At 25.9% G+C, this 27,377-nt stretch overlaps 2 protein-coding genes and 1 non-coding gene across 22 annotated transcripts in view; 1 reads left to right on the top strand and 2 right to left on the bottom strand.

Annotated features, from left to right (window-relative positions):
- Window positions 1–27,377, bottom strand: part of LOC107993618 (dual specificity calcium/calmodulin-dependent 3',5'-cyclic nucleotide phosphodiesterase 1) — a 183,319-nt gene that overhangs the window by 13,936 nt on the left and 142,006 nt on the right. For 9 of the 14 annotated variants that reach the window (XM_062076073.1, XM_062076076.1, XM_062076074.1 and 6 more), the window contains 4 exons: window positions 4,684–4,839; window positions 4,053–4,263; window positions 3,664–3,777; window positions 1,824–1,976 (listed from right to left, as the gene is read on the bottom strand). In XM_062076073.1, coding sequence (XP_061932057.1) covers window positions 1,824–1,976; window positions 3,664–3,777; window positions 4,053–4,263; window positions 4,684–4,839 — 634 coding nt within the window. The remainder of the gene's footprint in view (window positions 1–1,823; window positions 1,977–3,663; window positions 3,778–4,052; window positions 4,264–4,683; window positions 4,840–27,377) is intronic. The other 5 variants (XM_062076079.1, XM_062076081.1, XM_062076077.1 and 2 more) reach the window with 1 other exon arrangement.
- Window positions 1–27,377, top strand: part of LOC107993622 (alpha-glucosidase) — a 47,704-nt gene that overhangs the window by 19,983 nt on the left and 344 nt on the right. For 4 of the 7 annotated variants that reach the window (XM_062076084.1, XM_062076083.1, XM_062076086.1 and 1 more), the window contains 8 exons: window positions 344–452; window positions 16,366–16,524; window positions 17,526–17,860; window positions 19,504–19,629; window positions 22,479–22,889; window positions 25,512–25,767; window positions 26,337–26,532; window positions 27,051–27,185. In XM_062076084.1, coding sequence (XP_061932068.1) covers window positions 16,368–16,524; window positions 17,526–17,860; window positions 19,504–19,629; window positions 22,479–22,889; window positions 25,512–25,767; window positions 26,337–26,532; window positions 27,051–27,185 — 1,616 coding nt within the window. In that variant the 5' untranslated portion in view covers window positions 344–452; window positions 16,366–16,367. Of the gene's footprint in view, window positions 1–343; window positions 453–15,856; window positions 16,244–16,365; window positions 16,525–17,525; window positions 17,861–19,503; window positions 19,630–22,478; window positions 22,890–25,511; window positions 25,768–26,336; window positions 26,533–27,050; window positions 27,186–27,377 lie in introns of those variants that run through there. The other 3 variants (XM_017050136.2, XM_017050139.3, XM_017050137.2) reach the window with 2 other exon arrangements.
- Window positions 3,022–3,093, bottom strand: Trnat-cgu (transfer RNA threonine (anticodon CGU)). Its single transcript has one exon. It is a non-coding gene; the product is annotated as a tRNA-Thr (tRNA).

Raw genomic sequence — 27,377 nt, 5'->3', positions numbered from 1 at the left:
ATTAATAGAAGTTTGCGTATTTTCATTCCACCAGCGATATTTCATTCTTTTCTCTTTCGTTTATTTTTTTTTTTTTTTTATTTCTTTCTTCTATTTTAATTAAAAAGCATATTGACGACGACTTGGTCATCTCTTGGTTCGTACAGGGGACGTTTGAGCATTCCATTAAACAGCTCGTTTCAAGTAACAAGTGAATTTTCAGCGTACACCATCCTATATGTATATATATATATATACACGCATGCACGTTCTCATATAGATTGGCGCAGGAAACATACATAGAGACAGAAGGAGGAATATCGATCGTATATATATATAAATATATATATTTTTTTTTTTAAAGAGAGCGATGCATACAGCTGTAAACAGGCAGTTATCCAAGAAGTGAGCAGGTTACACCTAGAAAGATCTAAAAAGAGGCTATAGAAGAGGGATATATACAGGCCAGGCAGGTAGAGACAGTCATGCTGTGTTTAAATGTGTTCGACACGCGATAGATCGAGTTTGACTATTTGCAATTCGATTATCTACGTCACTTTTAAATAGCTATTCTGTCCTTTTATCGAGCTCTCAAATAGATTTTTTTCTATTTCTTTTTTTCATCGTTCCTTTTGTTTATTTTATTGGAAAAGAATTAAATCGATAGAATGCTGTTTGAAATAATGCGCCATAATTGATGCATTTTAATATTTAAAATATTCGAATACCGAATTTGACTATAAGATGTTGTGTAATTCTTATTGTATGTCTGTTTATTAATCTAGAACTAATATATCTATGTTGGTTAGTATTGTTTAATAAAACGATATTCGGTTTTAATTTCGTAGCAAGACAGCTACGCTATAGTTATTGAAACCTAAATTTATTATTACCACTCGTGCATTATAGATATGTGCAATTTCGTTAAGAAACAATATAACAATCCTAAACGTATAGATTTCACTAATGATCGATATATGCATAGTGTACTAAAATTCGTATTAATTCCTGTGCACAAGATCTATGCTATCTATTTGATATAAAGCCAAAACTACGTATATATTGACTAGAAGAAAACGTAGTATGTATTTGAGGTATATCTATGACGTTGAGGGAGCGAAAAATGTCACATTTTTAAATTTAATTAATTCTTCTTGTTCGATGATCTTAATTTCATTAATAATTTAAGAAAATCTCTTCCATTCCAAATTTTTATAACTCCTTTCTAATAATCATTCTATTATTCCCTTTATCAATAATTTTTTTTAAGTATAACATCGCGTTAAATAAACAAAAAATATTCAACTTGTTATAATTAATTGAATAATTTACGATGATTACGAAATTTCACAATTGTAAATAAATACGAAAAATATTTGAATCCAATATTATTTTCAAAACTTCAACTTTACGGTTTACATTTTGTTCGTAACATTTGCAAAGCGGAAGAAACAAGCAAGGAGGAAAAGAAAGAAATTTCACGCGTAAAAAGAAATCGTTTCACATGAGCCATCGTCGAAAGGGAAACATTCCGCGTCAGCTTTTCGCTTTCAACCCCCATCGCCGTATTCATTTTTCACTATCAACCCGGTCGATCGATCTGAAATTCAGTTCGGTTTCCGGGATGAGGTTCGATTCCCCCTATAGATGCTAATGATCGAGCAAAACGACGCATGATCGTGACCCTTAATAACGAGCTCGATGAGGTCGAGAGAAAAAGATGTCAACACGTGAAAGGGATATTGCCGATATCTAGGGTGATAGAGTTGTCTTGGATATCTGGTAGGTCGTGGTAGGGGGTGGTGAACAGTCGTGTGAGGTCGGAAATGTGAATATTTCGCAACCTTGCCCATACGGGGGTGCGAAGCTTCCGTTTCTGGGTTACCACCGCGTGGCCCTGTTGTCCATCCGAGTCCAAGGCGCTCCCAAGGGATGCAGATGACAGGCCCGTACCCCTACGCGATGACCGAGAGCACTCAACCCCTCCTGAATTCACCCTGCGATACTGCTTGTTAGTGCACGTGTCAAGTAGGGAACAGAACAGTAGAATATTACACTTTTGTTTGTTTCTTTGTTTTTTTTTCTTTATTTATAATCATTAGCATTACAGCGCCGCCATACGGGGAGGGATTCATAGGCTGACTAGATATAGAATCGATGCTGCTACCCTTTGGGATACCTGTTTCTGAGAAATAATTATTTCATCATCAAGGGGTATATCTCGTAGTTGCGTTGATATAGACTCTGGAAAGATTATGGGTTAAAGGTTATATCGAAATTCTAATTATTGCAGATTTATGTAGATACGAGTAGAGAGGATCTTCGAGGTTACCTCTCGTCGGTCGATGCTGCTGGAATATGTTAATTCAGAAATATGGATGTATTTAGAGAAATAAGGAACGTTGAAATATAGATGGATAATCATGGCTCCATTACGGGTTGAATATAAATAACAGTATACATCTGTTAGAGTTAATATTCAAAGTAATAACTTAAGGATAATTTGATGGAAAATTTATTGCATAGAAAAAGATTTTATTTGTTATATCGTGGTTTCGTAATTTTTCACAAAGTTTTATCATTATTCTTTTTAAAAATGTTCATGATGTCAGGAACAGGCTCGTTATTCGAAAGCGATGAAAAGCGATCTTGAAGTTGAATCGATCTTTTTGACCTAATATGTTGTAGTTTTATTAATTTCGATATTTAAACGAAATATGAGAAAGAAAGAAAAAAAAGCGTCCAAAATATATTAACTTTTTATTTTTTTAACATAAGAAACAACTAGTATATAAATAATATATTTTTATATACTTAAATAAAATTGAATGACAATACGAAGTAAATATTATCGTTAAAAAGAAAAAAGATTTGAAATATTAAAAATATAAAATATAAATTTATGGGGAAATACGATAAAGACATTTCGCAAACAATAATTAATTTATGGAAAGAATTATTAAAACAATTGTTGAAAATGGTAAATTGTTCATTGGTAAATATTCAAAAAATTACGATATATAAAAAGAAAAAAAAATTGATTGCCTCCTGTGAGGATTGAACTCACGACCCCTGGTTTACGAGACCAGTGCTCTACCACTGAGCTAAAGAGGCGCTCTTGGTATCCTTAATGCTTAAATTGATGGTAATGTTAAATTTCGATTTTTCTGTTATAAAATTGATATGTATATATATATGTAATTTGTTATTTTCACTATCTTGGATAATATATATCATAAATATATGTTAAAAAATATAATTTATTACTTTCATTATTTCTTTGTATTTTCAAGGGTCGTGAGTCGTATAAAATGTCAAACATTATAGAAAATATTCATTAAAATATAAATTATTAGTCATTAGATATTAATAAAAATATTAATAATCGATGATTATAATAAATAGTAAAATAAATTTCTGAATAATCAATTAGTTGTATTACCTAGAATTTAAAGTATAGTTTAATTATGAATATATTCTTAGGATATAGATGCAATTTAAGATTAAAAAACTGTAACAATACAATGTACATATATACATATATATATATGTATATATACACATATATATCTTCTCGAAGAAGTCACTGTCTGCATATAACTATAATAGAAATAACTGTCACAATATTATTAAAGATGGCATTTGCAGAAAAGATTATTAATTAATATTTTGAACGAAACTTACTTGGTTTCATCGAGGAAGACAGCTTCGAGTACACGTGCTGCGTAGTGTAAATTTCGTTGAAGCAATTCTGCTGATATTTCGCCATGTTGAAGCTGCCTCAGTAAACATCTCAATCTGGAACAAATATTTTCGTATTTGTTTTATCAAAAATTAAAAATTACGATTAATAATACTAAAAAAAAAAAAAAAATATGTATATATATATATATCGTATTTTTACAAATGATATGATCAAGAAGATATTAATTTTAATTTTATTAGAGATTTGCAATGATATGATTTCACTTAAAATCAATAATTATCAAATGATCAAACAGAATATGTCATTTCAAAATGGATATGGAATAATACTAATACAAAGAAAAATATAATTTTCGTGAATGTCATACCTGAGAGCAGCTTTGTCGCAAGCGTCGGGGGTGTCAACGGCAGGAAGCGAATCTGTCGTTAGATCGACATTATCAAGGATCTCATCGAGATCCACGGATTGACTTGACGAAAGAGTGTCAGGACTATGCGGGGGCGGAGAACTTTCGAAACTTCCGCCAATGCTTTTATTCTTGCCAGAACTCCGGCGTACTATCGTTAATGTACCTTGTTCTGAAACACAAGAAAATCGAATGAATTAAACAGTGTTCCAGTTTAATCCAGAATTTATATTACATTACAAAATTTTACGCCTCATGTTTTAATAAGGATCGCCATTATTAAATTATCTAGATTTCAAAGAGCTAGATTCGTATAATACATTATTTATATTTAACATTGGAATAACATAATACAAAATTATAATAAAATTTCTGTTTTATAATTTTAGAGATTGCTATAAAATTTACAAAAAAAAATTTGACAAAATTTTGTATAATATACAGATTGAAATTTTCTATATTCATAATGAATATAAGTGACGTGGAAATGTACATTATTTAATCACTTTAATGTATATGCATAACTCTATAAGGCGTGTAATTGCACGAGGGTCGTAATAATGTACAACAATTGCGTTATCAAGTCACTTACTCGATAGCTGGCCATTTCGACCTGGCGAGGAAGGATTGTGCAATCGAGACGATGTTGTACCAGTGCAGCTCGTAGTTGCATTAACGTTCGGGGATGCACCAGGTGAGGACACTGCAATATCGTCTCTTGTGGCTCTTCGATCCGGCGGAGATGCAACTGCAATTCAATAAACATGTAAATTATTATTAATGCAATATTATTACATATATGATTCTTTAAATTATTATATCTTCCATATATTTTAACAATATATTTATTCCTTTTTAATCTTGTTTAATGATATTGCATATCGATTACATTTGTATAAATAATTCAAAGAAAAGGAAAATGGTATTATTATACGTATTATTTTATCAGATGATAATAAATGGTAAGAAAACATAATTTGCAAATAAAAATAGGCAATCTATAATTTAAAAATAAGAAATTACGAATTACGATTATAATAATATTTATCTCGTGTTACTTTCAATTTCATTATTTTTAAAGATTGTCAAAATGGAATATTTAATAATAGGAGAAAAAAAGATTTAAAAACGAATATATTTAGAAAACTTAATAATTTAAAAATCAAACAATGCTATTTGTGTCTTTTGAAACAACTAGCAGGACAGATAAAAAAAATAGTTTCATGTACAACATACTATAAAAGTTTTGAGAGAATTATGAGATTATTTTCATAGTAAGTGAATAGTGATTAATTAGATTTAAGCATAATTCAAAGGATTTCTTGAATAGAGACAAAAGGTCATGATAATCACTCTAATTGATTGACCAAACGACCGATGAGAAAACAACAGGTCGCATAGTGGAAGGTTGGTGAAAGAGATATCGATTCGTGCTAGATGTATATGGATTACAAATTAGGCTTGCAGTTCAATCAATTGTGCTCAAATTACAATGCTATCACATTGCATCTGATACTAGTTATTGGAAAAAATTATATATATATATATATATATATATATATATATATATATATATATTATGAAATTAATTACACAATTCTTGAAAATTTAATATATATTTATATTTATGAAAAACAAACAAACATTCTCAATTTTTTTGAGAATAATTTTTTATATATTTATTATATTCGATTTCATTTTTCTATGTATTTTCAAAGAAATTCTTTGGAAAAATATTCTCATTATATTTTCAGAATTTCATTATGTGATATATCTGAAGATTACTGATATTAAAATTATCTTAAAAATCTAACATACTGTGTTATCATGCAAGTATAATTTTCTTTTCATATTCGTGATACATTTGCAAGTCTTTCACGAATAATAGACATAATTTTTTAACTTGAATTATACAATATGATAAAAGAAAAAACTTTTTATCCATTGTGCTGTAATAAATTAATAATTCCATTATTTTTAAAACTAGGAAAAAGTTGTCATATGACACAAAATGAGATCACGCTATCACTTTCCGCAATTAGTAAATGAAATTTAAACACTTTATTTATAAAATGTATAGCAAATTAATAGTTGAAGTTTTTGATTCAAATGCGGCTTACATGGATTGGATATCTAATTAGTCTAAGTGTTTTTTTTTTTTTTTTGCATCAAACAGTCCATTATCATTCTTTTCGTTTTAAATTAATTATAATTATCCTCGTAAACTCATTTTGTTTCAAACTAATTTTTTTTTATCTTCACTAATCATTTAATAAAGTTTGTAAAGATACCTAAAACTTTTAAAACGAATTAAAGAACTTAAAGGAAACTAAAAATAGGTGCACTGCTGCCTGAAAATATTTCAAGTTACTTTCTTTTAAACATACAGAAACATATAGAAAGAAAAAATAAAAGTTTGAAAGTTTGAAAACAAATATATTATGATTTCTATTAAAAAATTAAGAAAATTTTTATTTTAAAGTAATTATATTGTAATGTAAATTTTATTTTTATCCTATTTATATTTTAACAAATTTGATTTTGTTAAAATATATTACAAATAAGATTTTGTTTATCTTATTTAAAATATTTTATTATTTTATATATATTTAAAATATTTATTTTTATGTTTTGATAGAAATTTTGTAAGTATTAATATAATTTTACATTAGAGTTAAAAATATTTCGTTTGAGAGTTCTTTTAAATAGGAATCCCTTTTGAAGCGACCTTTAAACTAACACCCAGAAATCGATAATCTTTAATATGGTATCCTTTCACGTTATAAAATTTTGAAAAATTTTATTGATAAGAAATATTTTTAAGAGATTTCTAAGTAGATTTGATCTATATTTTGTAAAAATATCGATTCAATCCCTTATTGGATCGAATTTCGTAACATAAATTTAACATATAATCTTATATTAGATTAGAAAATAAATAATTATTACATAGATATGTATTTAAACATAATGAAATAATAAATTAAATATGAATATGAAATAGATTAAATGACTCTTTTAAATAAATCTGACATTGAATTTAATAAGTACATAAATAAGAAGAGATAATATAAAGCGATATAAAAGTTCATTAATTTTAAATGAGAAAATTTTTTATTAAAATTTCGATTATATAACCAAATCTCAAAATTGAATATATCAAATCTTTAATTTTGATGTTATTTCCTAGAATTTAAATTATTTAATTATTTAATTTTGCTCATTATATTTTTTCAAAATAATTAAATATTTCTATTATACAGATTAAGATAATAAATATGTAAATAATATTGAAAGAAAAACTTAGAAAATTTCAATTTATATTCATTGAAATTTAATGTAAGGATCATATACATTACATACATACGAATAAAATGGCTTCCAAACATTCTGTCTACTGAATGTTGACTCTTGAGACGACCACTTCACCTCCACTTTAAAACTAACCTTCTGCACTCTTCTGAAGACGTTTTTTGCACATAAAAGTACTTCTCTGCATCTTCTACCCAAACCTCTATGAAATTGAAATTGCGAATCGATGTTTACTTTCTTTATCTACCAATGCAATTTCAATTAAAATTTTAAATTTTTGTTACAGCAAATCTTCTGTTATAACATTTCTTTTACCTTCTCTCAATTTTAATTATGAACATGTCCAAAATCAGAATATTGTCAATATGTATATTTCAATATTGCCAATTTTGTTTAATATAAAACTTTATCAAAGTTACAAATATTAAATATAAAATTATTCAAATTATACATTTTTCAATATTAAGCATATTATCAACCACTGTTAATAATAAATTACAGGTGAAATAAAAGTAGCCTTTGAAATAGAACACAAATTTCAAAGGAAAATTGAAATTTCAAGGATACTACTTTAAAGAGATTTTGTTGAAAGCTTCGATTTTAAAAAGTGCCTAGATATTATAAAAGGAAAGTAATTAAGGTATAATGAATTTTATTTGGATCGATGGCGCGCATAGAATGTGCTGGTAATGACACGTGCATCGAAAACATTTTGTTCCTTGTATTATGCTAAACAAACCACAAGGCCATTTTCACCATGTAGCGTTAATTAAACTGATATTACTATTTAACAGACAATTTAAATGAAAATGTGTTTCTGCCTACATGTATCTTATTAATGAATAAAGAAGATCTGATTACATCTGAAAATATATCAAATAATCAAATTAAATAAGCAAATTTTACACAAATATAAAATGACTGAATTTTCGTTTCATTATTATTAGAAAATTCTAAAAAATTTGATTAATTACTATAATTAAAGATCAATTTTAATTCAATCTTCATATTTTCTTTTATTCAATTTATTTATTTCTTAATAATAAATCATTATTCGAACGTGGTCATATCTTTCAAAACTAAAAAAATAAGCAAACATCTATATATTCAATCCACAAACGCAATTCATTATTTGTTGGAAAATCCACGAATAAGTAGATGAATTTCGAGATATCAATGTCATACGAAATAAAATTTTCATTAAACATCAAGTTTTAAAAAAACATACGAAAATTTCCAACCTTCAATCCCAAAGCTTTATCTATTGATTTAATAGAAACCCATCAGCCGAATTTATATTCTAAGAGAACGTTAAATATCTTTTAACTTTTAAGAATCGTTCTAATATTTTACAGATATACGATTTTTATTGTTCGATAGAGAAAGAATTTTATAGAATTTCTTCGCTTGAGAGAAAAATAACAAATTAATTATTTCGTAATAGTATGTAAATGTTTTCACATTTTTAATTCGTATATTTAATATTATAGCTTGTATTTATTTATTTTCATATTTATGATTGGAACATGACAAATAGATATGTAAAAGTAAATGTGAATAAATGAAAGTAAATGTGGATTATATTTCAACTTTATTTAGTTTTTATTGACAAAGCAAATAAATGTAAAATAAAAGTGACGTGTTTTATTTATGATAAAAAATATTCCGTCAAACGTGAGAGAATTAATTTAATAAAAATATTTTTCTTCTATCATTAATAATAAAAAGAAAAAATGAAATTAAAATAGCTATGCGGTTTTTAATCAATTATATACTCAAAACAATATAATTATAACATATATTTAACATCGGTTAGCAGGAACATCATAAACGCATTATGGAAAGAATCAAATTCATTTGCATATTTGAATTGAATATCTACATATAATACTTTCGATAACAAGATTTTCACGGAAAGTTCAGTTTATTTGTTTTCAAAAGCAGAAACATAATGACGATGCAATTTTCGAAGCGAAGTTATAATTAAATTTATTTCGATTCCGTGCGAATTTCGTGCTTCATCAACATTGGACGCAAGTCGGTGGTCGTTCAATATTTTGTTGCTTGGAATAAAACTGATTCTAAAACTCAATCAATACAAATTTTAATGAATGTATGATAGTATAAAAGTTTAATATAGAAATTTTAATTCGATCATGAAAGAACTTGAAATCAAAATTGCTTGTTCATAAGTTTGTGTCATTGTATTCTTCGTTAAAATGAATTTTTTCGTTTTCTAAATTAAATTTGGGTATATTTTCTATTTAGTTGAATTATTATTTGTAAATTTGAATTAAATTACGATGATTATTGAACGATCATTGATCTTTTACGATTTTATTATCGAATACAAGACTCGATAGAAAATATTGAATATTACCTATAGTATCATATTGAATAGAGTACGGTTGACTAAGCGAGACCCCGAAAATTCAAATAAGACCAGGGTACCGTCAAGATGATTGGCTTTTTATCGAATGGCTGTTCACGGAACCATGACTATCGAAAGTTTCATTTTTACCCGTTACCCATCAACGCATGCGACGAATGTGAAGGGGTTGAATATGAATGTAATAGAATTCTCATGCATCATTCCATCGAATTTACCTCGCTTTTCTTACGAGTCAAAGGATAATTCAACCCCGTGTCACGAAGATAAACTATTCAATGCAAATGATGTTTGTTTGTACTCTGCGAATGGAAAATTGAAATAGTCGTGCGACGCAGTGTTCTCGTATGTATGTAAATGAATTAATTTATAATGTTAATAGAGAATTAATTCAGCGAAATTAAGTTTGATGAGAATATTTTATATCATACACAAATGTAAATTAATTCAATTATAAACATAAATATTATTAAAAGTATGTATGTATATATACATATATTTAATTTTTAAAATTAGCAATTTTTTTTATTGGATTGGAAGTCTTGTTATCAAAACATATATATATGAATATATATAACGTGTATAATGTTTAATTTAAAAAGAAGTTATGGAAATTAATAAAAAAATTATTGATCATATTTTACGATGTATAATATATTAATATAAAAAACTGAAATAAAATTTTAAATAAATTGATTTATTATTATCTGTCTTATATTTTTTAAAATTTGATTAAAAAAGATAAAATTACAAAAAGTTAACTATAAAGTTAATTATATGTAAATATTAACATTTGAATATTTTTGAACATTGTATTGGAAAAATTATCAAATTGAAATGATTTTTCCATTAAGTGCAGCAAAAGCAGCAAGTAATGATTATTTTCTACACGTTTAAAGATAAGCTTTTGATTGAAAAAGCATGAGGAACTAATGTACAGCTTACATCTGAAATTGAATTTATTCAATTATATTCAGCCATTGGCTGGAACGTTACGATCAAAGTGTAAATTTGATTAACGATCGTGTAACGTTCATATTTATTATTTATCCATCTTATATCGTCGTTATATGCATTGATATTACGGCAAAAGGGATTATGATTGATTCTCAATAATAATAATGATAATCATTTCACACATTCTGAAGTTAAATAACAATCATTCTATCAATATCAGATAATGTTCCTATCAATTATTAATTTGGATGCACGATGAATTATAATATCTGACAATGAACGAATAAATAAATTTATTCGTTAATAAGATGATCAATAATATAAAAAACAATAAATATAGAATAATTTATTTTATTTTAAATTGTTTCTAGTTCTCTTAACTCGTAAAAAATTTTGAAAAAAATTGAAACGAGAAATCAAATAACATCGATAATGATTCTTTCATATTTTTCTTCGAAAAATATTTCAATAATAGAAGATTGAAAAATAAAAATTTCAATAACGTCAAATAATACAATTTCATTTAATTAATTTATATAATTATATTGAAATATAGAATAACAGAATCAAATTCATTATATAAGAGCCTAGAATCATTATCAATTTTTTAGAGAGAATTCTAATTATCAAATATTGTGTTTATCGATTGTGTTGTAATCGAATAACCAAGATTATTCGATCATAATAACCCTACTAAACCCTAAACTGGAAATTTGTAAACCATAACATTCCTTCGACCGGAAAGATCGAGGATTGCAGCTCGCTTATGATGGCCACTTATAGTCCACCCTCTCAAATTCCGTATCGTTCGAGCTTGCGATCCATTGGTTCACCAACTATCTTTTGGGCAAAATATCGCTGGCTTAGATCGTATCAATGAATATAAACCCGTGGCACAGCACGATAACCAAGATTGAAAACGCCTTTTTCTCTTGCTGACAATATTCGATATGTTGATGGAATGTTCTTGGAGTTTTAAAGTATCACGATATATATATCGGATATCAAACATTATTTAACTCGAATTGTACGATAGATTTTTTATTACATTTCAAAAGAATGCAGAAATTGGATGATAATTAAAAAATTTTTTAAATTTGTGATTAATAATAATTATATTTTTATCGCAATTTTTGAAAAATAAAATTAGAAATATTTTAAATATTTATACTTTTCAGTATCTTTCTATGATTTCTTCCTTTGTGGTAATTTATTTGCAAGATAATTACACAGAGAATTAATGAATAATCGTATAATAAATTAATATAATAATCGTGATCATATATCTATTTTTTAAATTAATATTGAATTATAGGGGAGCACCAAAGAACTCTCATTTTTATGTATATATACAATAAAAATAAAGAAATGATTTCGTTGCTCTTTCCTAAAACAAATATACGCCTTGATTCGCTCTATTTTCATTTCGCTGTTTTCTTTCACATTTATACATATTCTCGGTTATATTTATTCTCCTGTGTGTAAGATTTTAGCATTATATAAACTTAAAGTTCACTATGAAAATACAAAATTATTTACTGCAGAGTCAAAAGATTTTAATTACCTATCAATTTAAGGAGATGACACCTATCTCACTCTTTGTTAACAATACATTTGCTTTGTACAACACTATGGCACAAAGAAACTCTTAAAATAACCGACAATAGCTCAGTAATTATCGTAGAATTTACTTTGATCTGTCGGTAAAATTTTATATTCTATTGAAAGTTTATTAATGTAACTGTTGAATTTAATCAAATCTATTATATCATAAATGTGAAACTTATATAACGATGTGCAACATGTTGTGGAATTCATGATTTGAGAGAAATTTATTCCTAGTGAGAAATACTTCTCATAGTAGTAGGATGCAAATCCTAGGATCTGAATTCAGATATTAAATTAATAATCTTGAAACTTAAATAACCGAGTTTAATCAAATTTCAGATCAAGATGTCAATCAAATGAGTCGGTACTTCGAAACTTAAATTAAATTGTATTTCTGATGATTAAGTTTGACACAAAATTAGAAGATTCATGATCTGCTGAGTCTGTCAAAATTGTTGCAATCTAGTTTTAGTATCTTGTGGTCGTAGAGTTCAATGTCGTATAATCTCGATGTAATTTGGGGCAAGATCTACGTCTCCAGTAGTGGAGGTCGAGGTTCTACGCCTCTAGATTTATTGGGGATTTATTTGGGACGGGTTTCTGAACTTCGACATTTTGTGAGATGTTTAAGTTATGAATTCAGAGATCGTAAGATCCATAGATTAATCATAATGAGTCTCATCTTTATAAAAATAGAGCTTCTGCGATTTTGTGTAACAAAAGTATTTATATTCTTCTTGAATTCTTAATTCAATGCAAATTTTAAGATTTTCAAATTATAAATTTCAAAATCTCATAATTTCAATAAAAAAAAAAACTATAATAGATTGACGATTTAAGAATCGAGGGTTGATTTTCAAATTTCTATAGACATTGAAATAGTGATTCTACAATCTCAAATTGTCTAAGGCATTGTCAAATCATTGTGGCGTATCAACTGTGGTGTATCTTACTGCTTTGGGTAATGCTAGAATGCTACCCTTTACCGCGAAACAGACCGAACATTGTCCCGCAATTTCAGTGTCTGAAGATCGAAGATTCAAGCAGTGATGTTGAAAATTAATTGTTTTCTATTATTATTATTTCGTAAACTAATTCGTAAATCTTAGAATTTGTATAAAATTGGCAGAAATTTTCAAACTTTTGAAATATATTAATTTTCTAAACTTTGCAGAATTTTTAAAATTTAATAAAATCACTTTAAAACTCTTTGATTCTTTGAAATGTATATATGTTTATCTCTGTCACTTTAAAATGTAATTAATTAGCATCGATTCCAAAATTTTAATATTGAATTATGTGTATACGATCGTACAGAATTATTTCATTTTAAAGTATATTGTATTTTTATTTTCATTGGGAAGAAAATTCAAATTTATTGCAATATATAAAATAGAATAAAAATTAAAATCGAACATTTTGAAATTCAATTCGATATTCTAATCAATGTCAATTAAAGATTAAAGAGGATACACATATTGACTTATATTACACAATACATGTGTAACATCACGTAACAATCTTTCTATTAATAATTTTGTTCTTTAAAAATCGAGTCATTACTTCTATAGAAGATTTTTTCGAAATAAACTCGAAGTTTATTTATCCACCATTTTGAATAATGAGCAATAATTGAGCATTGAACAAAAATATCTTTTGGCTTATGAGGATAAGGCAATGTCCGATTGGAATAATTTCAAGTTTGCACAGTTTTAATAAAAAATAGCTAAGATAAATAAATTATAATATCCTAATGGATGTTACTTTTGTTATTAATACAAAGGATATACATGTAGGTCAGCAACGATTATGATTTGTTTCTTTGTTATCATTGAATTGAGATGATGATGACGCTGTTGTCATCGAATTACAAACTATATTACGCAGTTCTTGTTACGTTCAGATGATTCAGAAGATGAATTGCCATATGAAATTAAGATTTCTGAGAAAAAGCAAGATGGACAAAAGTGATAGAAGGTTTAATTTGAAAAAATATAAGTAAAATTGTTACGGTAAAAAAATTTTTATAACATGAGTGTTATATTTTATATTATGTTAAATAAATTTTATTTGATATAATAATTTTATTTTCATAGTTTAATGACAAAGAGAAATGTTTAGATATAAGAAAAATGATGGTCTTAAGGGAAAATGTTATATATGATAAAGTTTTTAATGTAAAAAATTGTGAATAAATTTTTAACACTTTAAACTTTTTCGTTCTAATGGAAATATCAATATTATTTCAGATATTAAATCAGAATCCTATGTAATCATAATTTAAAAATTCATAAGAAAACTTGCAGGTAAATAGAAGTTTTATTTTCTATAATTATCATTTTGATTTTGAAATTTATTTATATTATTAGATTTTATGAAATTAAATATATATTTACGATAAACTAGATGTTTCATTTATATGCATAAAAATTTTGAATTTTATAGGATTTAATTGTAATGCGAAATATTTGTAGGATTAAATAGATATATATGCACATTTAATTTATAACATAATATCAAATTACATGAATATTTACAAACAAAATACGAAAATTAAAACATTATTTATAAAAGTAACTTTTAATATTTCATGAATTAGAAGTGACACAAAATTTTAATCAAAATTTTATAATCTTGACACCGTTCTTATTGATATTGAAACGATTTTAGATTGTTTTAATGTTTTAAAATAATTTTAAAATAACTTCGAGCAATATTTATAAATAAATAATATTTCACAGTGATATAAATAAGATAATTATGCTAAATTAATTAATATAAAACAAACTTTAATATTTCTTCATATTGATAAATTCCTTGAAAATTCTTTTATATTTCTTTCATAAGATTATATATTTTTGATCGATAATTTTTACGTGAAAGCTTAAAAAAAGGAAATATGTAACAGTGTAGAATAAAGCCGATAGTTTACGTGAAGTACAAAATTTCATAACCGAAGAATGGAAAGTTCTCCTTTTGTTAGGAAAAACTTCATTACCGCACGTTAATAAAACAGAAATAAAGTGAAATCCAATAAGGAAAAATCGAATAAATTTTTAACGTGTTAAACGATAATGAAACATGATAATATATTATTTTTCAATGAAATATCCATTATAATCGGAAGGACAGAGCATAATATAAAACATATATCCAAGAGATTAAATTTTTAAAACTTTTTAATAAATGTGTAACATTATTTAATTAATGCATGATTTTTTTTGTTTTCATGGAATAAAAAATGCTCTAAAAACAAAAAAAAAGATGTTATATGTATTATATATGAATATTTTTAAATCATTATTCATAAAAGTATTGCAAAGGGAAAAGAAAACATTTGCTGCAACGATTGTCAATTTCCGAAATTTAAATCATATTATTCTTCATAAAACGCACATATCAATATTATATCGATCAATTTCAATTAATTCAAAGAGAAAAATCATAATTTTAAATTAACTTAAAGAAAAATTAACTTTAATTATCGATTAAAGGAAGGATTATTCATCTTTGGAAATCAAATGAAAGATATTTTGATAAAATTTAATACGATTGTTCAATGAACACGTGATAGCTACGGAAATTGTAGACAGTGGTCCATTACGTAATGTGTGCTATAAAAGGGAAGATGTCATTAGATTTCAACGCAGTCTATGTTATCAAGTTGACGAGACAAATACATATAATTACAATTAATTAATTCCAATCGTGTTAAAATAACGTGTGACATTAAATTATTATCAAATTATAATTCTTAGAAAATATAAGAAACAGTGTGAATTAGTATTATATGTATCAATTCTTTTTTCAATGTTTAATTATTTGAAATAGTATGATTTGTTCTATTTAAAGTTCACTGTATTTTCTATCGCTTAAATAACGAAAGGTAGGTGTTGAATTGCGAACTATGTGGTTATTTATCGTACACAGAATGTGTCGAGTCCAAAATCATGCGATTAATTAGAGAACTAATTTCATATTCACCGATCCGTTTTGTGTGTTAAACAGGCATGAGGGCGATAATCGTATTTTGCCTTATGGCATTGTCCATTGTGGACGCAGCATGGAAGCCGCTCCCTGAAAACTTGAAGGAGGACTTGATCGTGTATCAGGTCTACCCAAGAAGCTTCAAGGATAGCAATGGAGATGGTATTGGTGATATCGAAGGTTCGTCTTCCTTTTTATGATTTTTATTAATAATTTTCATTTTCTGATTAAATTTTTATATTATGTATATGAAAATTAGATTTAGATTTTTTTCAATATTTTGTGTGGAGAGGATGTATAGAAATATTAAAAAATTCAAATGAAATTTTTGATTATTTTTAAAACTATTAATTCATAACTTGTATTTTGTAATTTCAATAATAACATTATTTCATCGTTAAATGTTATATCATGATCAAATTTATTATAACAAATAATAGTATTTATATAATAAATATATAAAATACTATAAAGAATATGCAGAATAAGTTCCTTTTCATTTTTTTCTTCTTCGTAATCGTAACAAAGGATCACCAGAAAATACCGTACTAACGGATAATTAATCATGAAACGTTTGGTCAGGAATCACGCAGGTTAGTCATGGTTAGTAAACACCGGCATAATTGCTTTTCCTTTTCGCCTCATCTTTCGATCTGTTTACCCCATTATGTAACAACAGGTACACAGGTAAACGTGGCGCGGATATAATTAACAGGGAGACCTAACCGCCGTACCCTTGTTAATCGGGGAGAAAGGGAAAGTGCGAGAACCGCAGAAAGGGATGTGAAACACTCGAGGGAACAAGTTAATGTCGCTTAAACACGAGAAAATAAATTTTAATGAAAATATCTCGCTCGTCTTTTTCTCGACGCTTTGACGCCGCTTGAAAACGACGTGTTCCGGAAGAGACTTTCAGCATTTCTGCGATGCTCGTTACAAAATTTACGCAGTTATGAGTTAATGATACAAGTGATGTCGTTGAAAAATAACTTTAAAGTGTTAGATATTTTTATTTCTTTTTTTTTTATTTCTGAAATGAAATCGGAACGTTTTTTGGATTTTGTTCTTATTCGAATACTTTGTTTGAGTGTAAACTAAAAATTTAACGTTTCTTTGAGAAAAAGAGAATTCATTTTTTGAAAGAGAGTCCAAATCAATAATATTTCATCTTTGTTTTTCAGGTATTAAACAAAAATTGGACCATTTTCTCGAAATGGGCGTCGATATGTTTTGGTTATCTCCTATTTATCCAAGTCCTATGGTCGATTTTGGTTATGACATTTCGAATTACACCGATGTTCATCCCATATTTGGCACCTTATCAGACTTAGATAACTTAGTTAATGCTGCACATGAGAAGGGACTGAAGATAATCTTGGATTTCGTTCCGAATCATACATCTGATCAACATGAATGGTTCCAGCTGAGTTTGAAAAACATTGAACCTTATAACAACTATTATATTTGGCATCCAGGAAAAATTGTAAATGGTAAACGTGTTCCACCAACTAATTGGGTAAGCATTGTTTAAATTGTTTGAAAAATTCTTTGAGATTCAAGGATTTATTGGGGACAAAGAAATATTGGAGAAAATAAGGAAGCAAACACTGGTATAGCAGTGCTGTTAATGAATAATTGAAAATTGATATAAGAAAGATTATGTGTATATATTATATAAAAATTTTAATTTTAAGAAAGTAACTTTTAATTACCAAAATGTTATTCAGTAGCAAAATTTATTAATCTTTAGAAGCTATTATCAAAGAAAATGAAATTTAAAGATTACTTGGAATAAAAATTCATTTATAATGGCCTTAAAAAATTCTTTTTGTATGTATAGTATATTTCGATATTAATACTTTAATAATTACTTTAATACTTTAATAAAGTATTTTTTAAAAAAGATATGAGATTTATATTAAAAGAAAACATAGAATTGTTTTATATTAGATAAAATAATAATACACATCTATTAAAGTTTAAACATATCGTTCGGTTCATAATTTACATGATATTTAAGTTGGTTTAATTAACCAAAAAATTAATCCAATATTTATTATATATATATTTTGACAAATCTCATTTGCATGCTCGCAGATAACAATATCTGTTATTGTTTTAATAGAAAAATTGAGCCGCATTTTTGTTCATTGTATTAGTCGATGAAATCTAAATTTTTCGAACGAAATAATTGTCGACGTATCCATTATTTGCAAACAAAATTATTATAAAAAAATTTATTTACAAATCTTTAAATAAATCTTCAAAAAATAATAAAATATATCTAAAAAATAAATCTATTATACGGTAAATTAATCTTAAAAGAACAAATCATTTTAAAGTTTATTATTTAATTATTATTTAATTATTATTTAATCTTTTTAAAAAAATTTGCAATCGCAATGAAAAATATTATAATTGCTAAAAATTAATTCTCAATTAATAAGTATTAAATCTGGAAGATTTCTGGAATAAAAGAATTTGAAGTATACTTGATAAAATAACACTTTAAATTTATACTTTATAGATTGATCTTGGATTTTTTTAGCAAGAATGCAAGATAAGAGACGAAAGAGATATAGAGATTGGATTATATATAAACAAGTTGAAGATTTATTTAAAAAGAAAAATGAAAATAGAAATGAAATGTCATTATTTTGAAATCACATTATATACGACAATAGTGATTCACTAATAAAAAAAAATAATAATATCATTTTATATAAATCTTTATATTTTTAATCTTTTTCGCATCAATTTTTTAATTGTTATAATTGTTTTCAAGTAAAAGCTATATAGATCGAAATATTGAATGACATTTATGGAAGTTAATTTCAAATATTTTTCATAATTTAATTTTTATTTTTATGATTTAAAAAATTCAAAAAATATTTCACCAAAACTGTTTGGAACTTGAAGTTTTGTTTAAAAAAACGTATTCATGTTTTGAAAAATATTTTACTTTATTATTAAAAACCATTATTATAAAACTTGCATTGTTATTCGAGATTTGATAATACTTTGTATATTTAATTTAATTTAATTAAAAAATTTTTTAAAGCTTTACATCTGTATATACGTTGAAATAATCTCTTATAATTTTTTTGTTATCTCATTTTTGTACACTTTGTAAATATACAAACGCATATTTGTATACAGGTAGGCGTATTTGGTGGATCAGCTTGGTCATGGCGAGAAGAACGACAGGCATATTATCTGCATCAATTTGCACCAGAACAACCAGATCTAAATTACTATAATCCAGTTGTACTAGATGATATGCAAGTGAGTACACTGAATTATTTGTATTTAAGATTAGAGAAAATCAAATTTAATTTTTTATGAAATATTCTTTCATATACTATATTACATATATTAAATTTTTGAAACTCCACAGTTCAAATTTTAGTTCATGAGATTCAATCAAAAAATATATAATATTTAAATAATTTTATTAAATAGAATTCGTTCAAATATAATCTGAAATATTGTATGTATCGTATAATCTAAACTTAGGCTCTTTGAGCTAATATTGGAGAAATTTCACGAGTCATAAATTATATGTAGATACTCCTAATAAATTCTGGTTTATAGCAGTAATAAGTTTGGTAATAAACAAATGAAAATAAATTTTACGAATTAGAAGTTACAAATAAACAGTGCTAATAATAATTTCACAAGTCATAAGTTATAAGCAAATGCTCTTAAATTTTGTTTTATAATAGTAATAAATAAAGCAAATAAAATTTAAAAAATAAATTTTAGTTAATCAATAAATCAATTGATTATGTTATTTAATGTAAATCTATGAGAATTTCGGTATGCATAAATTATCCATCGTATGAATCGATTTATCGATTTCATAAAAAAATATTCTTCACATTGATACCATCTCTCTGGTCTAACAATGAAATCCCATTTTCGATTCAAGGTCGAGAATTTCTTGATGAAATTAACCAAACAAAGACACGTTGAATCACATCGATTAAAAGTTATGTGGAACAAGACAGCTTGTTATACATAACTTTCTTTAAATCTGTGTTCAAATCTGATTATTTATAAATTTCTTAGATCAGATGAAAACCATGTTATCTATCGATCCTGTTATCTATGTAATTTTTATAGATTTAATTGTAAGAGATAGTAATCATACTGATACCCATATTTTTTTATCTATTATATCAATGCTTGCATCATTATTAATCTAAAAGAAATCATTATTCTATATATTATATGAATTTCTTTGTTGTTTTTATTTTTTAAAATGTCATTAGAACAATTGTGCAATTCTTCACATTGATTCTTTTTTTACTTCCCTAAAAAAAAAAAATATGTGTAATTCTAAAGTCTCTAATTTTTAATTTCTAGATAGTTGATTAAAGAAATATAATGAAAATAGTTAGATACCAATGTGTCTTAATAAATATCATTATTAATTTTGTTATTATATTTGTATATTTTTAATATTCAATATATAAAAAGTAAAAATAAAGAAAAAAATATAGTTATAGATATAATGATAATTTTTTGGACGATTGTTAATGAAAATTAAAAAAATATACTTTCGAAAAGTTTGAAAGTATATTTTCAATCTTTTGAGTGTAAATTAACTTTTTCTTTCTTTTTTTTAGATTTTTATATTATTTTTTGTAGATATTATTAAATTTTGAAGTTGAATTTTGAAATGATAAAACTTATAATAATAATTTTTACTGTTAATAATTTAAGTTAAATATTACGCATCTATTATTTTAGATCAGAAAAAAATAAAATATTGAACTTTTACTATATATATACATATATATATATGTGTATATGTGTATGTAGTTATTTTTTATCATATTTAAATATTAAAATGTTTTTAAAATTAGAGTACAACAAAAAAATTTTAATTATAATTTAATTATAAAGATATATAAAAATTTTCATTGTAATCATTGATATTTATAAATCATTCTTATATTTAAATCATTCTTTGATCACCATACAAATTCATTCATCATCTAATTTATCAGAAATTATTAGAATTTTCAATTCATCGTTCTGAGAATATATTTTACGTGTAAAAAACTAAAAAAACCAGCGAAGTAAATTTAGATTCGGAACGAAATCCTGGAGTGATCCAAATCCATTTGGAATTCTGTCGATGTCTTGTGATATTTACGCGGTAAATTTGAATTTTAAAAGGAGCAAAACCGCGATCCAATGAAATTCAACGGACATCGCGAAAACACGACGAGTTAAATCTGGCCAAACATTGAAATTTAAACATAGCGGAATATTATCTCGAATAAAATACAAATTCGATTGTTTGACGGATATTTTAACGGCCATGATTTGAATGAAATCACAGGACACGTGATGATACTTTCTTCATCGAATTTAAATTAACAAAAGAGATAAAGACTAATCTAATCTAATTTTTCTTTCTTATCATTATTATATTTTTATTATGTTTTCTGTTGTATATTTCATTTTGTTACAATTTTGTTACATATTTTGTTACAATGTAATATCACGATTTTATTTATTTCATATATTTTTACTTTTCTTCTCTTCATTTTCTTTTGTAGCATAACATTCTCTTGTATAAGAGAATCGTTTCAGTAAAATGAACTATATAGAGGCTTTTTCGTCGGTAACTTTCGACTTTCTTTCATTGGAACTGGAAATTATCAGAAACAGGATCAGTAATATTAATGTAATATCATTATACAATTTCATTGCGATCCATGTATTTTACTTTATATATTTTTCCACATATTATTTATTATGAATTATTATTAAATAATAATAACAATTCAAAAATGTGAAAAATTTTTTTAATTTTGTCATATAATTAACAAATAATTTATATTATGATATAATGAAAGCATAATGAAAATTAAATTTTCATTTATATCATTAGTAATTTAAATAAGATAATAAATAAAATATTATCGATACCTTTAAAACAAAACGTGTGTTAATTGTTTAAGGAATCTTTCTCATATTATTTTTGCTATATTTATTATTAATATCATTTAATATAAAAAATAAGATTGTAAGTATTTTAATAAGGTTTCAATTTAGGATTCAGATTATATTGCTAAAAATTGTGCATTTAACAAATATCTTGTCTTAATGTGTTACAGAACGTTCTCAGATTCTGGCTGAGAAGAGGACTCGATGGTTTCAGAGTAGATGCTTTGCCTTACATTTGCGAGGACATGCGATTCTTAGACGAACCCCTATCTGGTGAAACAAATGATCCCAATAAAACCGAGTACACTCTCAAGATCTACACTCACGATATCCCAGAAACCTACAATATAGTTCGCAAATTTAGAGATGTGTTAGACGAATTCCCGCAACCAAAACACATGCTTATCGAGGCATACACGAATTTATCGATGACGATGAAATATTACGATTACGGAGCAGATTTTCCCTTTAATTTTGCATTCATCAAGAATGTCTCTAAGGATTCAAATTCATCAGACTTCAAGAAATTGGTCGATAATTGGATGATATACATGCCAGCAGATGGTATTCCTAACTGGGTGGTGAGTACTAAATTAATTATTATTTTCTAAAAAATTAAGTAACGTTTTGAAAATCTTATTGAAAATCTCAAGGTGGATTACTTCAAATAAGATTATTAGAATTGAATTTTTGTAAAATTTGATATTTCTAATTTTTTTATTATCTAAATATTTTTCATCGACATTTAATTGAAATTTAAACATTTTAAAAGAAATTTTATCAAAATTACAAAATATTTAATTCATAGGAGAGTTATGTATCTTGTTTGAGTTATGTATCTTAAAAATTATGAGTATTAAACAAATTTAGAATAGAAATTAAAGAGTAGAGTGAAATGATAGAAAACAAAAAGAATAATTAATTAAAAAAAGAAAAAAAAGAAAGATAGAAGAAAAGAATCTAGAGTAGGTCGTAGAATTGCTCTCCATATTACTCTGAGAGATTAGAAAAAATCTCAACAGCTTTGAATATAGGATCGTGTTTCGATCCACTTCAATCTTGAACCTATTCAAGGTTCAAAGACTATGTCAAGTACTATACTATCTGAATTTTATGATTTGATGGATGATTTGACAAAAGTGCAAAACCTTGTTTATTTGCAATTTGGAACATTGATATATTTTATTCATAAATTTATTCAATTATATCCATAAATAGTATATTTTTCTGAACAGAAAAATAAACTGTACTAGTATTCTATCAAAATTTCAAGTGTTCAATTCAGTGAAAATCTATTTGCAAAATAGATTCTATGATTCTCTGAGATAAATTTATTAAATTTTTCATACCTAAAAAAGAGGAAGTAATAAGTATTTTGGGATCACACTTTTCGAAATCCACTAATATGAATTTGTTTAAAGGGTTTGTTTGTGATTTTTCCTGTGGTTAAAGATAATTTCTGTAGTTATAAACTTGAAATTTTGAAGATAATAAGTGTTTGAAATAATAATAAATGTGATTAATAGTAAAAATTTACACTAAGAAGAATTTTAAACATCAAGAGTATCATTTATCAAAATCTAAGTAGTTTTTACAAGTCGAAAAAATCTAATTATTTCTTTTTTTATTCGAATAATTTTTTTATCATATTTGTACCAAAATTTAGATTTTGCATTCATATTACAAAATTAATAAAAATATTAACTTATATATAATACAAAAGCATAATAAATAATAAATAATATAATTATTTAATATTATTACAAGTTGAATTATTTCTTATTTCATATAAATAATTTTCACTAAAATTTAAAATATTTTATATGATTTTACATGCTTATAGAAATTTTATGAACGCATATGAAAACAAGATTTCGTATACGTGAAATTTCTTTGCTCGCAAACGTAGATCTCGGTTCTTCGGTTCCACGTTTAAAACTTTTGAAACTTTCTTCGACTAAATCGATTCACCATCCAGCATCTGCGGATGCATTTACTTGTTCGAAAGTTGAACGATGGGTAGATCGAAGGAAAATCGAATTATCCTAGAAGCAAACGATACGAGAGTGGTCGAACTTGTTCGATTGGAAAAACGATCGATGGACCTAACTGTTTCGAATTTGAGGCTCTGCCTTTGGACGTGGAGGATGGCCACGCGTGAACGAGCTTAAAAAATATTCACGAAATGGCTGAAAAGGGTCGAAACGAGCCTCTTTCCACTCACGTTCTTCGAATTCCGTGTGTGCATCGAGGTTCATCGAGCTCGTGTGCGCATTGAGCGTTCGATCGTGAAATTTCAAGCCAGAAAACCGATATTTCAGTGTCGAGGAGTACTAGTAAAAAAACGTTTGTTAGAAAAAAGGAGGAGAATCGAGAAAAAATACGTAAAATATTCCGCATTTGAATAATTTGATGAAAATTAATATAATTCCAAATTAGATAATTAAAATATTCTATTAAATTTTGTATCTATTGAATTGTAAAATAATTTCCATAATATTCGTAGAATCGAAACTTAGATAATAATAGGAAAAAGGAAGAAAAATATTTACATTGACTTAATAATAATAAATTAATATTTTAGAGATAGAAAATTTCCATATGGATTTCCAATAGTTTACAGAAACCAATAATGATAATTCAATATTCTTATAGTTTGCAAAATTCGATAAGAATAAATTTCTATAGATATTAAAAGTTTCACCCTCTTTTTTCAGATAATAAAAACTTTAAGTTGTCAGTTAAATTAAGAAATAAACTTTTTTATTTCAAATTAACATATTAATATTATGATGGATGTTTATGGAGGATGTTTCATGACACATTGACGCAATTAATGAATTATTCATGAAGATATGCAAATATTATTCAATAATTTATAACACGAATTTCTAGAGATTTTCATTCTATAATAATATTCTATATATCTTTAATATATATATTCTTCGAGAAATGATTCCTATTTTTCACTTATCATAAATCATTTTATACATAGTCCATTTGTTAAACAATTCCTATGAAACGTTTCACAAAAATATATTTATTTAATTATCATTATAGAACCAACGAAATGGATCTAGAACTTTCCATAACAATATTAGTATCTTCTATAATCGCATGTTAATATATTTAAACGAAAATACGCGCATCATATACGTAACAATGACAAAAAACGCTGAACGCTTTTAAAATTCTATCCGCAGCCCGGAAATCACGATCAATTGAGATTGGTGTCGAGATTTGGAGAGGAGAAGGCCCGTATGATCACCGCGATGTCGCTTTTGCTGCCAGGTGTTGCCGTGAATTACTACGGTGATGAAATTGGTATGTCGGATACTTATATCTCGTGGGAGGACACGCAGGATCCACAGGGATGCGGTGCCGGCAAAGAAAACTATCAAACGATGTCGAGAGATCCCGCGAGAACGCCATTCCAATGGGACGACTCAGTTTCTGCTGGTAAGTTCCTAATTTTACACCGGATGCGATATTTTTATTCAATCGTAAAGGCGACAATTTGAACGAATCTTAATCTTTGTGAGAAGATGAATAAACTTTTGCTGCAAGCAAAAGTATTCAACGTATGATTTTTATAGCAGAGAAATTATGAAAATTGTATGAAATGATTTTGCACAGAGATCGTCTTAAGAATCGAAAAATTTTGTACTAAATATTATTAAGTAGATTAATCATTTTCGAAATTTTTAAATTTATATAGTTATGAATGTAATAAAATTAATTGTTATAATATCGAATACTTTAAAGACTTGTCAAAAGTAAGACTCGTTAAAAAATCATATTTATCAGATATCTTTCTAATATTTATGTTTTATTTATCTTTATCTTTATTTATCTTTCTAATATTTATATTTTCTTAATATGATCATTCCTTTCATATCGAAAATATATTATTATTGAAATTGATTCTAAAACATTGAAAATATTTTCTAACAATAATTATAAAATATTCCTACAATGAAAATCATAAACTTTTAACGAATTCAATAAGGAACAACTTCGATTCGTAGGATTTTCCTCAAGCTCTGATACCTGGCTTCGTGTCAACGAAAATTACAAGACTATCAATTTAGCTGCTGAAAAGAAGGACAAGAACTCGTTCTTCAATATGTTCAAGAAATTTGCAATGCTGAAAAAATCGCCACACTTTAAAGAGGCCAATTTAAATACGAGGATGCTGAACGACAGTGTTTTCGCATTCTCTAGGTAAGATAGATGTGTGTAAATTGGAAAACGTTACCTATGATCGATCAATTTGTTGTTTAAACGATTGATCGATAAAACGTTTTACCATTCACACAGATATTCTTCTTATTCAAAATATCTAATCTAAATTTAATTATTAAGCTATGTTAAAATTCACTCATATTTATACGTATATTTAAAAAATTATTTAGATCGTCAATATATAGTGATCAAATTTTTTATAACAAATAAGAACAAAGGTAAGCCAATATACGTATAAAGAAGAGTTAATATTTATATTGATATAGGAAATATAAGTAAAAGGAATTAATTGATATATCAAGAAATATATTATCACAATAATTTCCTATTATTATTTATCTGCATACATTATTTTATTTAATTTTAATCGTGCAAATATGCAATATAATCGCTTACAGTAAAATCATCGAAACTTATAATACGATCGATCGTGATACTATCGTTTCCTCCATCTTTCAATGAAAAGTTATATACACGATATATCGTAATTTCTTCAGGGAAACCGAAGAAAATGGATCTCTTTACGCAATATTGAACTTCTCGAACGAGGAACAAATCGTGGACTTGAAAGCGTTTAATAACGTGCCGAAAAAATTGAATATGTTTTACAACAATTTTAACTCTGATATAAAGTAAGTATAAATTTCTTTTTACTATTTTTTTAGAGCAATTGCATCGTAGTATATGTGTATGTGCATAAATTTCTTTTGTATTTTTACAAATTTGTAAGTAATACATTCTTAAATAATTTTTATATATATTGCAATGTCAAAATATCAGTCAGAGTAATTCTTTGTTTATTTCTTGCGAATTTTTAAATATAA

Source organism: Apis cerana, linkage group LG6 (assembly GCF_029169275.1).
Source record: "Apis cerana isolate GH-2021 linkage group LG6, AcerK_1.0, whole genome shotgun sequence".
In the NCBI taxonomy this organism is placed as follows: Eukaryota; Metazoa; Arthropoda; class Insecta; order Hymenoptera; family Apidae; genus Apis; species Apis cerana.
Note: the sequence above shows the minus strand (reverse complement) of the source record. Positions and strands in the feature narration are given on the sequence as shown.